Below are 14460 nucleotides of genomic sequence, written 5' to 3'. Positions count from 1 at the left end.
TTTTTGTGATTTTTAAAAATCAAATGCATAATAATTTAACAGATAGTCCATTCTCTAAGTGCAATAATGCCCTCCAGAGTATGTGTCATTGTGTAAATAATTCCATTCCGGGGATGCAGAGGCCCTCCACCTGTGGCATTGTGCCTCAGACCATCCCCAGGTAGGCAAGGGTTATTTACACAATAACACACACCCTGTCAGGCATTATTGCTTGCTTAGTGATGTATATAGGAAGAAATGATGCAAACGATGTGTTTAAATGATTATTCTGTTAATGTTTTTGTTCCTGTGTATAACATTTCAATAAAAAATTTAATTAATTTCAAATTTAATACTTCTGAACATTGCAGTTATACATTCAAAGACTTTTTTTTGTAGGTAGGCTTTGCCTCTGTTCCCCATGATATGAGGTCTGTGCCTTCCCCACCAACACATTAGTTATGTTTCCTAACATTGGAATTGTCATTCTTCAAGGTAGGGGAAACAGTCCAGGGCAGCATAACCTAAAAATCAGTATTTATTCCATGATTTTCACCATTTTAGTTCCCTCTTTTAAGATTAGTAGTTATGGCCTAAATAATTTCAGTAGGCAGTAATCCAGGATATTGTGGGTGTGTTATAAGTGTAAGCCACCCACACACCAGAGCTGAAGATACTGTATTTGAACTTTGTGAGCTGTTACAACAATGCAGTCACTACAGACCATTTTTCACAGGACCATTTCCTAGACTGCAGTCTAAAAATACAGATCCCTTGCATCCCAGTTATCTATCATGATGAAAAAGTGCCAAAATGTCCTGCAGGCACACATCAGCAGTGAGGTAAGAGAAACACGGAGAAGAGCAGAAGAAACCATGGAAGAAAGGGATAAAAGACTAAGATAAAGAGCTATGGAACTGAAAAGGCAGTCACGTAGTATGTTCAAAGTCAGTCTGACACAGCAGGAGTAGAAACAGATTAAAATGCACAAATGTTAAGACCGAGAGTAACCAAATGTAAGCTGACTTGTGTTTTATAAAAGATCATGTTAGAAAATTCCACACAGAAGAGAGTGCCACAGATGGCCAAAAAAAAGTGATAGCTTAGTGGAAGAACAAAGGAGAAATGAAGAAGTTTAACATAAATAAAACCAAGACAGAGAAAGAGAGAGAGACAAACACAGGCAGAGACAGAGAGATAAGGAAATGACCATCTAATAGATAAATGTATAAACGTACCCACACAGGAGTTAAATGTATATTTAGCCTTGATAAGACTGAGAGTGATGCTATATGTGAGCAGTCAGACAATTTCATAATAATTTAAAACCATTGGCTATGGTAATCAAAGCTTGGCAATTTCATAAGAAATCAACAGGTTAGTAGGTTTGCTTATCAAGCTTGCAGTCCACTGATCATCTAGAGGTTGGATTGATGTAACCTCATATTTATATTTCTTAATGCTCATCATCTAATATAATGATGTCTTGTATGTAAATAAGGATGACAATTGTTTAACCAGAAGGGGTAGTTTATTCTGCAACTTTATTTATGTATTTATTTTGAAATGTATATAGTCTTAATTTCAAGTTACCCAATCTGGTGTTAGTTCTCATGTCCACGAAACTTTTGATGTGGAGCTTTAATTTAATATGGTCAATAAATAATGGTTATTGGAAGGGAAATGGTGTGAATAAATGAAAATAGTTGATTAAATAATTTAAACTGCATAAACGTAAAATAGAGGATAGCCCCAAGGAAGCAATGGTGCTAAACAACAAAAACAGCGTAAAACACAAAAATGTAAAGCACCAAACCATGGCAACATACATAAAATATGGGAAGTTTAATATCTCAGGTAAGCTCTTTCACACAATACACTGTGCTTCATCAGACCATGCAGAAAGTTATCAGCACTTCAATTAAATAGTATAGCAACTCAAAACAAGCAGCTTAAAAGAGCCAGTAGCATCACTTCAATAATAAAGCATTAAAATCATTTAAAAAGACCTCTTGCTTTTAAAGCAGGTCTAATAGTTGTCCTTCCATTAATACCTGGAAATCTATCAGCCTGAAGGACATCTTTTAGACCTGCTAACACTAAAGTAAAGAGCACAGAGGACCATGCCAAAAATTTATACCAGGAAGTAATATAAATATGAGGTTTAGAACTGAAGGGATGTTATAATCCCCGGGATTCAATAATCCCTACACTAAGTGTACACTATTCTGAGTGAACACAGACATAGCTCACACTTTCTTCCTCCTAATTTTAGTTTTCCTTCTGATATTCTTGCAGCTTTAAATATTGACAGAGATTCAAAAAGGTTACCACAAAATGTAGACCATGTACACTTAATGTAATCATTCTGAGTGACTAGAAACCACAAAAAAAGTGACAACAATGTTCTTGAATGCATATCGTGTATACTTAGTGTAGGCATTATTGAATCTGGCCCAATGTTTTATTTCCACTAAAAAAAATAACATAACAGCATTGAAAAGGATGAAAATATTTCTCCACTTTATGAGTTATATTGGGAGAAGAACTATATAACTGAATCACTTTAATTTGAATGGAGTTATAAGGGGGTGTTGAATGAAGTCAAAAAGGAAAGACCAGGGTAGCTAATATACACTTTAAGATGCATTAAGAAATAATGATTATAAATTATAATGAAGATATATGGGACAAGCTGGCTACACACAATTCATTTTCTTTATTGAGGATATGTGGTAGTTCTATATTCTGTTCACTAACAGTGGAAACAATGTTGAATGTGTACTGCAATATCTCTTAAACTTTCTATTTCTTTTCAAAACAATTTTTTCCTCAACATACCTCAAGAGTCACTGGCTATACTTAAGTCACTGTCAAATTAAATAAGAAATCTACTGTAACACGAATGAAAAATATGGGCAACATTCAAACACAAAGTTTTTAAACTGTAGCATCATAACTACATCACCACAAGGAATCATAAGCATAAAGAAATTTGTAAAAGCTTCCACTTGAGTTCATTTAAAGAACAGAAGTGAAAAAAAAAGAGTTTTGCCCTAGGATCTTCTGGAGGCAAAATGTCACGTTAATGGGTAGGAATAAGAACAACAACAAAGTAGGCCTCTTATTATTCCTTATGGTCAGCTTGTGTATGAACCTTGAAATTCTTGCCATGGCTTTTAATGACTACTTTCAAGTAGAACATAATAAACACCAAACCTTCCTGAGAAGAAAAACACACTAGCTCAAATCATTCTGACCCAGACTCTGATTCCCACATCGAAGCTGTCCTAATTAAATACATAGTGAAATTAATGCAGACACTGGTACCACTCAGCAGCTCTTGTGTTGTTGGTTTTGAGGCAAACATTCCTTACTTAGGAGACTAATTTAACAAGGTTAAGATGATTTAGGTGAGATTGTTGAAAGCTATTCCAAGCTTGGAAGGAGAGAATCACTCACATCGTGATGTGGGATGCTAATATTAAGCAATATGGAGAATGAATGGATCCACAGAGTGGTTTGAATAGCAGCTCACCAAGGCTGGTAACTCCCCCAGAAAACAGGGCAGTGTTCTATCTCACTGGTTAGTAATATTTTTCCTGGTGACTCAGATGTTTAGATGGGTAACCATTTGAAATGTTGGGATTTGTAATGTCGAGTCCCAGAGTGTGGAAACTGACATAAAATGCAGACTTGCATGTATTATATCCGGGATTGCTATTTCTCAGAATACTTCCACTTCTCCAAGGTATGACAATCTCAGAGTTGGTATATTTACATTTGGGGGTGTAGAGGAGCTTTGCCCACCTACAAGAAACAAGTTATAAGCAGAAAAACAATGTTTGATATTTTCACTTTTCTTGTATTTTTGATCTTTCTTTTGCTAGCATTTTTGGACTCAGTAGTGAGAGTCCCTACATTTCAATAGTGAGCTATTTAAATGATGCTATAATCACATCTTGGTATGATACTTAGCAAACAAACAAACAAACAAAAATAATAATAAATTTGGTATTCAATAAATATTTGTGTTCTGAAGTCAAGCCAAGAATGGAAGTGATAAAGCAACGTGTCCTTTGTTGATACTTTAACTTGCTTTTCCTGGATATGTTGGCCAGATATAATTGATGGTGTGTGCATACCTCCTACACTGAGTTCTTTGGGTTACTTTCTGCTGTAGGACAAAGACATATGTGAGGAACCAAAATCTGGTCTTAGGGACATGGGGATATTTGTAATTTCCAGGTAATATGGACTGAGTTTCAAATAGCAAGACAGTAATTTATCGAAAACCAAAAGTAGATACCAAAGCTCTGGTTTTAGTAATCTTGGAATCAACCATAATTTGTGAAAAGGAAAATATTTGATTTTGTAAATAAATGTTTTTCTTTTTCCAAAGTATATGACCTTGAGCCTTCCCCCACAAGTGTAAATTTGACTTTAACCTTAAAACACTTTTAGTTATTTGTTTCTGCTTCCTTGGTGAAAGCAGTGAGTTAAAGTGAAATGCAAGTTTTCGATTGTGATCTTTTGTGAGTTGGTGTTTCCATCTTCAAAAATGATTTCTATAATCAAGTTTCTGTAGTTGATTGCTGATAGTGCCTTACCTTAGTAACCAAGCATTCACTTCTTAGAATGGCATGCTGACTAATCATTTAAAGTTAATCACTCCATCACCTTAATTTTGTCATGTAGTCTCATGGGATTTCACTACTGAGAACCTGTCATGCTATGCCTTTAAACTGCTACTTTTGGCATACTGTGATATATAGGATTACTTCTGACACATAGCCATGCCGCTCAACTGTCCTGATTTTCACAGAATGTCCACATTTTTGCTTCAAAACTTTGGTCTGTTCCTCGTAAAATTTTTGGTTTTCTGGCAAATCACTGGGATGATCTGAGGATTGAAATTTGTAAATAATGTCATACATTTGAGTTTCAGGATTTATATACTTTAAAAAATGTGTTTTAATACATACTCTGTTATTCTAATAATTTACTAAATTTATAAGAGCAGTATTTAAAATATGTCCCTATTTTGGGGGCTTTGTGCCCCCATTATGTCAGGCTTTGTCCAGATTTTGTGGGCTAAGAGGTTTAGAGGTATGAGACTGCCCTTTAGAATTTTTCCAAAACTATCTGTTGTTAAATTTGATTAATTTAATATTTGGTAGTACTTGACAAATAAAACACATTTTGAAAAGTATGACTTTGAAGCATAATCCTTTGTAATCTTATATTATTTTACATTTAGATGGTTCCTCTGTAGTTAGTTTTGTACAATATATCCACTAATTCATAAATGCAAGAATCTTACTCATTTATGGTGTGTCATTCTTATCCCAACTCCCTTGGTATCTTCTATTTCAAAAGTAAGGTTATGTGCCCTATGTCAGGAATTACTTTAGACAGCATTTTTGATTTTGTTTTATCATGTGTTTATATAGCATAATAAAATCACCCATTGTGTATTTTGGAGAGAGGGCTGCTTCTTCTGTTCATCTTTTGACTGAACATTAACATATAAACTGTTGACATTTCCCATTGCAATAAGCTGGAAAAAGCAGATATTCCAACTTCTAACATTATTCTCTGAGAATATTCCTCAACACGTAGCCTTGAAATAAAAGTATTACATGGAGTCGTGCCTTCGTTGAAGATTGGCCGTCGAGCTAGCACCTCGGCACCTGTAAAAAATCTACTGCCAATCATTAGCGGACCGAAGTTCCGCTGTGGCGACCCCTAACCGGGAAAAGCCGAAAGAAGAAGAACATGCATCCCAGGGAGTCTGGCAAATCTAACATGAACAGTCAAATCAATGAACTGCAGCTGAGCTTTATCTTGTAGTCAGGGTTTGATTTTTAGCTCTTCACATATCCACACATAACATTTTTTTATCTTTTCAGTTAACCAGACCAGTGTTTTATGGTTATCTGTAAAATAGATACAGTTGTGCTCAGTAAAGTATATTTGATAAACAAAATTTAAAAAAAAGTAGTTCAAAGGTAAAAAACGCACTAATAAACTGTAAATAACAAAATAAAAGGCATAGAAATGAGCAAACCAAACCACTTTAATCAAGAAATCAGTAAGCATTTTTGTCTACATAAGCCTTTTTCAAAAGTATATATATTAATCCTATGCATGAGAAATTATTTCCTAAAATTAAAACTAAGTGTTACAGAACTCTTAACATGCAAAAGATAGTCTTGATCTCTTAACCATGACTGAATTTTGTTTTTTTCATGATTTTTACTGCAATAGCTTGCATGATTGAGTCAGATTTATGTGTGAGTAATATTGTGCATTCTTTGCATTATTTATGGGGATCTGCTTCAGCACTGAATTGAGTAGCTAGGATTATGTGACATATGCACACTAGACCAAATAAAAGGGGAGGCTAATATCCTGCCCCTGCCACCTTTTAAGTGAGGTTGATGCATAACCTTCAGTTAACATATGCATTCCTTCCTTAAGTAACACTTCTTGCCCTTTTTCTTTCTCTGTTTTTTTTAGCCTTGAGAATGAGAACTATGATGTCTGGGCCAAGGTAGTCAAATTAAATGAGAACCTTGAACAAGAGAAAAAGAAGTACGCGGCCATTGAGATCAAGCTTCGCAATGCTGAGAGGTCCAAAGAAGATGCAGAAAAAAGAAACAAAACACTGGAGCAGGAAATTCAAGAGTTTTTAAATCCAGCAAATAAATCTTCTGCATGAACAATGAGGAAAATGAGCAGAGGTTTCATTTCCATGTGGTCACAATGCTCGCAGTACAGACCTGACCACAGTTCGGACAACATGTAGCCCAGAGTAGCGATGCAAGGCCATTAGCATACCTCACATCAGCAAATGCATTGGCCTTTATCATAAAAAAGGCTTCACTCCCCACTAGCAAGTAACTGGAACTGTCTTTTTTCTGTATGAAATTTGCCTTAAGCTTCCTTAGCTTAAAAGCACCTGAAACTCATCATGTTATAAACAGCTCACTGATGCCCCAGTATAAAGCAAGGTAAAGTACAGTAGCACAAGAGGTTAAGACTATGGGCTGCTGATGTGCTGTACCCTGTAGCTAGGTTCTTCAGTTCTTTTACTCTTCATTTACATATTATATTTGTCTGTGCAACATTCCTAATAAGACTGAAACTTGAAGTTCTCTCCTTTAAAGAGACATGTACTCACCGAGTTTTATCCCATCATTTCTGCACTTAACTGCCTGTCCAAACATTTCAGCACTTAACTGCTTGCAGATTCCTCAGATTGGAGCTAGATTTGTAACTGATAGAAATTAAATAGCATGAATCTGCCAAAACAACAGCATGGTGTTATTTCTCCTTGCCATGGTACTGGTCTGCATTGTTGTCCTTTCTCTCCCTTGCATAAGTCTTAATGCACTAATACGAAAATACATACACCTGAATTTTAATTTTAATTCCATTGCATGGATTCCCCCAGAGACACACACACACACACACACACACACACACACACACACACACACACACACACACACACACACACACACACACACACACACACACACACACGCTTGCACAGTGTTCGTGCCTTAGCATCACTTTTAATAGTTCAGCGGTGAAGAAGTGTGACTGTCCAGCATGGAACACATTACAGAGCTTTCTGTTTAAAGCTGGCACTCAAAATGAAACTAATTTCAGCTAAACGCAGGTAAGTATGGAACTGTGGGAGGGCAACACAGTGAGTTAAAAGTATGAGTTGTTAAGTAACTTCCTCTTATAGTTCTTGTTTTTATTCCCTTACTTTTCACTTGCATACTGTGGAACTTTGAGAAAGTGATCTATTGTGATTCCAGGTTGTTTATTTAATAAAAAGGGAATTGTAACCAGCGGACGTGTCAACAAAGGGATAAAATACAAGTCACTATCCAATAAGCAGGAAAGTAAGTACCATTTTGTAGTACAGATCCATCATTTCTTGTGTATATTTATTTAAGTATAGAATTAGTCTCAGGTCTCTACAAGAAACAATGGGCAGCTTCCTAACATTATACAGATCCCATTCCATAACCCCATGAAAGAAGCTGTATCAAGACAGTACTTTTTTCAAATTTTTCTGCATTTAACCCATTTCAGTTTTACTCCATTGTGTAAACCTTTCTTGGTTCACCACATCATATAACAACCTTGGTTCTTCCCAGTCATTTAGCTGTCCACAGTACCCACTCCACCATGGACACAACCCTCATATTCTAAAACAAAGATAATTGGGATGCGCACCATAATGGTCACAGCTGCACTGTCCTATCCAGCATGGAACTTGCATCACCTACTGCAAGAAATTGACTTCCTTCTACTCTCTCTGAGCAGTACACCTTAGTGAAGGTAGACATGACTGCTGAACTGTTCATTTAGTGCACTTTGACAATCATGATGTGGGACAAGTCATCTATCATGGAAAATTGCGAGATTTCTCTGTGTGCTGTGGTTTCCTCTCATTAAAAAAACATGAAGTTGTCAGATTCATTGTAGGTGTGAGTGTGCATGCATGTGTGTAGCATGGAAGACCAACTGTGGCAGGGCTAGCCACCTGCCAATGTGAACACTGGCTCAGGATAATTCTCACTGTTGAAGTGACACTGTGACCCCATGTGCAAAAATAAAATGGGAGAAAGGAGTTGTGGATGAATGGATTAAAAGTGAGCAGGCACTTTGACACATAATGACATTTTAACACAAAGCTTATTCCTAAATATGTTGTGTTTTAGCTACTCTGTATCTGTCTTCTCAGGTTATGTAATCAATGTGTATTCATCTATTTTTATGCATGGTCTCTGCCTTATACATAGCTGAAAGCAAACCCAGGGGCAAGGTTGTCCTCAAGGAGGCCAGAATGGTGCTACTTTTGCTATAATCTCCATGCTGCTTTCCTGAGGTCCTGAAGTTTACAGTTGAACTAATGCTCATGAGGGACTAATGTACAGAACATGTTTAACTGGGTGCCACTTTGTCAAGTGCTGAAGTCAAGTCATGATTCTAAGCCCCAACAAGCTCAGTTCTAATTAGTGACACCATAGTCGTGTGTATGATCCAACAAAGTGGGTGGAAAAAGCTCATAGGCAGTACTGGGTCACTCAGGGCAGGCCTGTTAGACCATGAAATGGATGAGCAAATGATCACTCAGTCAAAGCAGGTGACAGATTTTACCATCATGTCACTCAGCATCACACCCATATAGGTTTATCAGTTAGTACTAAGCTAACTGCCCTTGCAAGCCATTTTAAGCCTAGCCAGTTATCCCTTGGGAGACTCAAACCCTGCGCCTTGTGTTTGTAAGGCAAACACCTAAACTATTAGACCACCCTCCCTCAAAATCTTGGTGGGCATTGTTTTTACATATCATTTGATCTGGTGACCTATAATCTTTATAGGCACTATTTTTTAAACATCATTCGATCTGGGGATATATAATCTTGGTAGGTACTGTTTTTTGTATATCTTTTGATCTGGGGATATATAAACTTGGTATGCACTGTTTTTATATATCATAGGTTCATGGATTAGTACTTGGCTAACTGCCCTTGTAGACCATTTTAAACCTAGTCAATGACCCTTTGTGAGAATCAAACCCTGCATCTTGTGTCTGGAAGGTAAACACCTTAACCATTATGCCACTTGATATGCTAAAGAAAGTCCATAGTGTGACCAAATAAATGGGTAGCAGCAGAGATTACTTAAAGAATCCCTTCACAACTGAGGGAAAGTCTTTAATAAATACCACCATCTCCTGATCAACCCTGAGTTCATGCAAATCTGTGAGCAGGCTGTATATTTCTATAATGGAGCAAGTTTGTGGTAGCTAGAATTTAAATTAACGTTTCATAAATGTATGTGAAATACTTTCTGTATATTCTCTGATGTTTGAATAATTGCTCAGACACCATAAAAACCTTGTTCTAAAAGAAGTAACATTGTGAAATATGTTGTGTTATGGACAAACTGCTGCTTGATTTCTGCATCTGTAGAGATGAGCACATAGTTCTTTGTATATTCCTGGCAACAGTGAAGAGTAGGAGCATGCTTGTATGTTAGTGTAACATGAAAGGAAAGCAACGGAAGGATGCATGGATGCATGGATGGATGGCTACAAGGATAGAAGAAGGGATGGCTGGATGAATGAATGAATGAATGAATGAATGAATGAATGAATGGATCAATGATGAATGCTACAGTCACTCATCACTTTTCAAAACAGTGTCAGTTTGCCATTTCAACATTTTAAATGCCATTTATGAGAATCAGTATTATATTATTTATGTTTACTGTCTGAGCACCCCCCCCCCCACACACACACACACACACTTTAGCTGGGGATGCTTTCAAAATACAAGTATGTTCTTTTCCATGTATCTGCATTCATATGAAATTGTTCATTGTGAATGTGACTTAACGTTCAGTTTTATTTTCCTTTCACTGTTGAATCCAGATATTTAATGTTATTTCATTTGTTTTTTTCATTTCAGTGGTATATTTGTAATAAACTATTTTTTCTCATGGGTGAATGAGCTACATCTCCTCAGTTGAGTACATTTCATTCAGACATTTTCTAATTATCTGTATACACTTGCCTCAACAGGCAGAGTAAGAGCAGTGATCTTCATAAAATAGTGAACATTTTTATATGTTTGCTTTGCTGCATAAACTGGTCAATAACTTGTCATGGGTCTATATTACTATTTTTCTTATGCTGCCTTCTACAGAGTTTAAATACTAACGGCCCACTACATATGTCAAGCATTACTATACAACCACCCACTTTCAACGACCACTGCCTCATCACCTTCCATATCAACTACAGATGTCTAAGATTACCTCCACAAATTATTTAATTCAGGACAAAATCTATCAGTAATATTAATAAAGTAAAAGCTTACCTCTCAACTATGGATTGGTCCCCCATACTCTTTTATCAAGATCTCAGTTCTGTAGCTGAATAACATACCTAAAGTCTAGTTCGCCATCAAGACAAATTTTTTTCTGCTAACAAAGTCTATTTAAACATACAAAAATAACTGGCTATCTAAAGACCTCATGCAAAATCTCAAATTACAAGATGAAACTTGGTATGGTTGGAAACTGAAACCAAAGCCAGACAGATAGAAATATTTTCCTACTCTTTGTAACTTGTCAAAGCAAGACATACACCGGTATAAGGCAACCACCTTAAATCCAAACAAAGCTTTTAACTAAGGAAGTATAAACACTTACGGAAAGAGGTAAAACTTTATGAATGGAAGACAATCCTCCTTTAATGACACTTCTGATACTCTCCAGTTTTCAGAACACCTATTATCAAGTACAAAATTTCTTGTAGAATTCAGCAACAATCCTTAAAATTCCACAGACAATTCTCAGCCCCACTCAGACCATCCTTCCTCACCAGTCGTATCTCACCCTTCTGCTTCAAACAAACACAAGGATATTGACACATTTCTTGATCAAATTCATACTGATACACCTTTCAGATACAGACAACATTTACTCCTGGTTCATACACTGCTGCAAAGAATTCCTCATCATTCCTCTACTGGACATTTATATCCTTTGTTTAACCAACAAGACTGTATCTCATATCTGGAAAACAAGTTCCCAAACCTGATAAATGCCTAATATTTTATGCCCTTATCCATTCTTTCCACTCTCAGTAAAATTTTAGAAAAAAATTATCTGCATGCTGTTCACCATATATATCTAATGTCCCATCTCCTTAAAGCAACATGGCATTTAGACAAGCCACGGGACTATGACCACACTTTGGACTATGACCGCCCTTTGGATCCTTACAGATGACATCTTACTAAACGTGGACACAGGCAATCTTACAACAGCCTTCTTTATAGATAGCACTAAGGCTTTTAACCTCAACAACCACAACTTTCTCCTTCAAAACTTGACCACTGCTGTCATTAGTCCTAAAGCTTCAACCTCGTTCAAAGGTTTTCTTTCCAATAGACTTAAGAAGGGACGTGATGATTAGTGAACAGCAGTATGGTTTCATGCTGGGAAAGAGCACTACAGATGCAATGTTTTCTCTGAGTGTGTTGATGGAGAAATACAGAGAATGTCAGAAGGAGTTGCATTGTGTTTTTGTAGACTTAGAGAAAGCATATGACAGGGTGCCTAGAGAGGAGTTGTGGTATTGTATGAGGAAGTCAGGAGTGTCAAAGAAGTATGTAAGAGTGGTACAGGATATGTACGAGGGTAGTGTGACAGTGGGAAGGTCTGCGGTGGGAGTGACGGATGCGTTTAAGGTGGAGGTGGGGTTTCATCAAGGATCAGCTCTGAGCCCTTTCTTATTTGCAATGGTGATGGACGGGTTGACAGACGAGATCAGACAGGAGTCCCCATGGACTATGATGTTTGCAGATGACATTGTGATCTGTAGTGAGAGTAGGGAACAGGTGGAGGGCACCCTGGAGAGATGGAGATATGCTCTAGAGAGAAGAGGAATGAAGGTCAGCAGGATTAAGACAGAATATATGTGTGTGAATGAGAGGGAGGATAGAGGAATGGTGAGGATGCAAGGAGTAGAGGTGGCGAAGGTGGATGAGTTTAAATACTTGGGGCCAATAGTTCAGAGTAACGGTGAGTGTGGAAGAGAGGTGAAGAAGAGAGCACAGGCAGGATGGAGTGGGTGGAGAAGAGTGTCAGGAGTGATTTGTGACAGACGAGTACCTGTAAGAGTGAAAGGAAATGTCTACAAGAGGGTAGTGAGACCAGCTATGTTATATGGGTTGGAGACAGTGGCATTAACAAAAAGGCAGGAGTTTGAGCTGGATGTGATAGGTGGATGAGTTTAAATACTTAGGGCCAATAGTTCAGAGTAACGGTGAGTGTGGAAGAGAGGTGAAGAAGAGAGTACAGACAGGATGGTGTGGGTGGAGAAGAGTGTCAGGAGTGATTTGTGACAGACGAGTACCTGTAAGAGTGAAAGGAAAGGTCTACAAGAGGGTAGTGAGACCAGCTATGTTGTATGGGTTGGAGACAGTGGCATTGACAAAAAGGCAGGAGTTTGAGCTGGATGTGATAGAGTTAAAGGTGTTAGGATTTGCACTGGGTGTGAGGAGGGTGGACAGGATTAGGAATAAGTATATTAAAGGGTCAGCGGTTTGGAGACAAAGCCAGAGAGGCAAGATTACATTGGTTTGGACATGTGCTGAGGAGGGATGCTGAGTATATTGGGAAAAGGATGCTAAGGATGAAGCTATCAGGTAACAGGAAAAGAGGAAGGCCTAAGATAAGGTTTATGGATGTGGTGAGAGAGGACATGCAGGTGGTTGGTGTGACAGAGCAAGATGCAGAGGACAGGAAGAAATGGAAACAGGTGATCCACTGTGGCGACCCCTAATGGGAACAGCCAAAAGAAGATGATGATGAGACTTTCAGATTCAAAATAGTCCCTTTCTCAGGAACTCCTCCATGCAAAGGGATTTCATAAGCATTCACACTTGCCACTCTGTTTTCTTTATCTTTATCAACAAACTACCTTATGAATTCTTTCATATCATGGGAATACATAGGCCCAGATATTCCCAAAATGAGATCCAAATACAGATTCATACTGACCTGCACTCTTTAAATGACTGATTATTCAAGCACAAGTATTTAATCCCTCCAAGACTAAAACTATGCTTTTTCCACCCATCAAATCTATCAAAAATTATTCAGCTTCCCTGAATCGCTATACATCCAAGATAATATCACCATTGAGACAACTTTATTTAAATACCTAGACATATGCCTTGTAAAAACCCTTAACTTTAAAAAGCATATAGAAATTAATAGGAACACACCTAATTATGTACTGTCCTGGGCAAGGAAAATATCCCCTTTCCTAACATCACCAACCAGAACTGTCATTGGTAAAGGGCTCCTCCTTGTCTAATCTGAATATGTCCTACCCATTATAGCTGCAGTTTCCATTAAAAACTCATCTACCTTGCAAACCATCACAAACAAAATAGATTGTTTAACAGCAAACTCTGCCTGGCATGAGTAAAACTGTCTTACACTCTTTAAATCCAAAGGTCATGCCATAAAGCAAATTGCTGACTTCTTACTATCACTTTTCTTGTCTCCTTCAGATTTAAGTCTTATCCCCGCCTGTAACTACAATTACCACCAAAATATCATCATACAATCTTATAAGACATTTATAAAGAGCACCCACCACACAGTCACCAATACCAAATTGCAATGCCCTGAGCAGCACAAAAAAACTCTGTGAATCTCTTCCTGTTTACTTAAAGAAGCTCGACTCCCAAAGTACATTCAGATTCTAATTCAAAACATTTCTCTGAAAACAAGCTGATTGTATGCATTACCATATGGGCTACATTACCTAACCACACCTTTCCCATCATTTTAACTGGACAGGCTCTTCATAGCCTACAACCTTTCTGACTTATTTAGTTGTTTGTAAATTATGTAAATACTCTTCAT

General features: G+C 37.3%; 1 protein-coding gene across 2 annotated transcripts in view; it reads left to right on the top strand.

Annotated features, from left to right (window-relative positions):
• Window positions 1-7298, top strand: part of ARHGAP25 (Rho GTPase activating protein 25) — a 913359-nt gene extending 906061 nt beyond the window's left edge. For both annotated transcript variants that reach the window (XM_044083089.1, XM_044083090.1), the window contains exon 11: window positions 6502-7298. In XM_044083089.1, the coding sequence (XP_043939024.1) occupies window positions 6502-6703 (202 nt within the window). In that variant the 3' untranslated portion in view covers window positions 6704-7298. The remainder of the gene's footprint in view (window positions 1-6501) is intronic.
• Window positions 7299-14460: the final 7162 nt, after the last annotated feature.

This window comes from Protopterus annectens, chromosome 9.part0 (assembly GCF_019279795.1).
Source record: "Protopterus annectens isolate FY-2018-M chromosome 9.part0, PAN1.0, whole genome shotgun sequence".
NCBI lineage: Eukaryota > Metazoa > Chordata > Ceratodontiformes > Protopteridae > Protopterus > Protopterus annectens.
This window is presented reverse-complemented; position numbering and strand designations above follow the sequence as displayed.